Source organism: Penaeus monodon, chromosome 27, assembly GCF_015228065.2.
Source record: "Penaeus monodon isolate SGIC_2016 chromosome 27, NSTDA_Pmon_1, whole genome shotgun sequence".
NCBI classification, from domain to species: Eukaryota; Metazoa; Arthropoda; class Malacostraca; order Decapoda; family Penaeidae; genus Penaeus; species Penaeus monodon.
This window is the reverse complement of record NC_051412.1, coordinates 36,648,244-36,649,964: the sequence shown is the minus strand read 5'-3', so window position 1 is coordinate 36,649,964 and position 1,721 is coordinate 36,648,244. Positions and strand designations below refer to the sequence as shown.

The window sequence follows — 1,721 nt, the reverse complement described above, 5'->3', positions numbered from 1 at the left end:
TGGTTTCAAAGTGTCTTTTCTGGTTATTGGATGCCATGCTAATGAAAAGTTGCTATGTCAGCTTTCTTGGCATCTACTATTATAGAGTCATGTCTGATTGATATAACCTTATCACCGGACCCTCAAATATCTTGCGATATTGCGTTAGCTTTAATACCAACTTTCATCTTTAGCTACATTAGAGTTGAGTCCTGTGATTGAACCTAGAAGGAGAGCTCTCAAAAGTTGAACAATTTGTTTCAGCTATGAGGTTCCACTGTGCAGTATGTTTTTAATGCATTATCAGGGTGAAATGTGCAGTTTCTGACATGTAAAATCAAGTTTTGAAATAACAAAAACCAAAATTTTCCTTGTTGAAGCTTGAATGATTGAAGCCCAATTGCAGTGAGGGAAGGAGCAAGGAATTGAGGAATTTTACCTTATTCAGCTATTTGAAATTCGACATAAGGAGTCTAACATGAAATTTAAAAAATTTCCTTGAACAATTCCTCAGGTACCCTTCAGAATGCTAGTAGTTCAGCTCACAAGTCATGTGTCAGTGGTGACACTTTGTGGGCCAACTCCATCCTTAGCAGATATGATCAGGTCTGCCACCTCTTTTTGGGCACCTTTTTATCAGGTGTTAGAAGCCCTTAGTAGTCTCCTGCCTTGGAACATTGCCCCAGCTCTGCTAACACAGCTTGATAATTCTGTGATTGGGTAAGATTTTTTGTTATATTTTTTTCTTGCCATATTTAGTATCAGTTCAATTCAGTTATCTCCTTTTACAGATGTCTAAAAAGTTATTATATTAATTTTTTCACACCCTATTATTTCCAAAAGAAGCTTACATAATTTTTTAAGGCTATTTTTTAAAGCCAAATACAGATCATACTGGAGTAAGTATTACAGTAGTGCAGAAAGCAGAGTGACATTTTTCTGTACTTTGACATATAGTTTCCATATGATTATTTTCAATGAACAGTTGATATCCATTTGACAAGGAAAATTGGTAATTATTGGAAACTTCAAGAGATTTAGACTAAATTATGAGGTTGACTTCTTGTGGAATGTCTTTTGTGGAATTTTACTGAAATAACACCACTTCATACAGTAGTGATCATAAGTTTTGTATTTTTCATTCAAATATGATCATTATTGTAACAAAATATTTGCCTATGATGAACAAATACATTATTTATACATAAAAATAGTATCTTGTGGTTGCATATGAACACATTCCATATTTTTTGTTAACAATATACCTTTCTATCTTTCTGTCTATTATAAATTATGGAATGTGTGCCACTCGTCATACATACACATCAGTAATTTTCAGAACATTTTCGAGATTAGTGTGAATCTTACATTTTATACATTTCTAATAAGTTGTGAAACAGGAAAAAACAAATGGCCTGTGAAATCAAATTAGAGCATTGAGAAAGGACAGGGATTGAAATGTATCACTGTGTACCTTTGTTTTTATTTTTTTCAGACTCCTTTTGGTAAATTATGATCACAAGCGGTGTGTTGGTTGTTTGCATCTTAGCGAAGATTCAAGATCACGTTCATTATGTGTTAACAAGAAGAGTGCAGCCTTGCAGTCTGTGTATCGCAGTATAATTGGACCATTACTGCAACCACCAGCTATGCCACCAGAAGATTTCCCAACTGGGGTAAATGGAATTGTTCATAATTTGATGTTTATATATTCACTCTCTTTTGATGTGTTGAGTAGGATT

General features: G+C 33.9%; 1 protein-coding gene across 1 annotated transcript in view; it reads left to right on the top strand.

The window, feature by feature from the left end:
* The window catches only part of LOC119590823 (protein fuzzy homolog), a gene marked incomplete in the record, with an annotated part of 14,228 nt that overhangs the window by 9,565 nt on the left and 2,942 nt on the right, over window positions 1-1,721 (top strand). Inside the window, 2 exon segments of the mRNA XM_037939575.1 lie at window positions 494-699; window positions 1,475-1,655. Of these exon segments, the coding sequence (XP_037795503.1) occupies window positions 494-699; window positions 1,475-1,655 (387 nt within the window).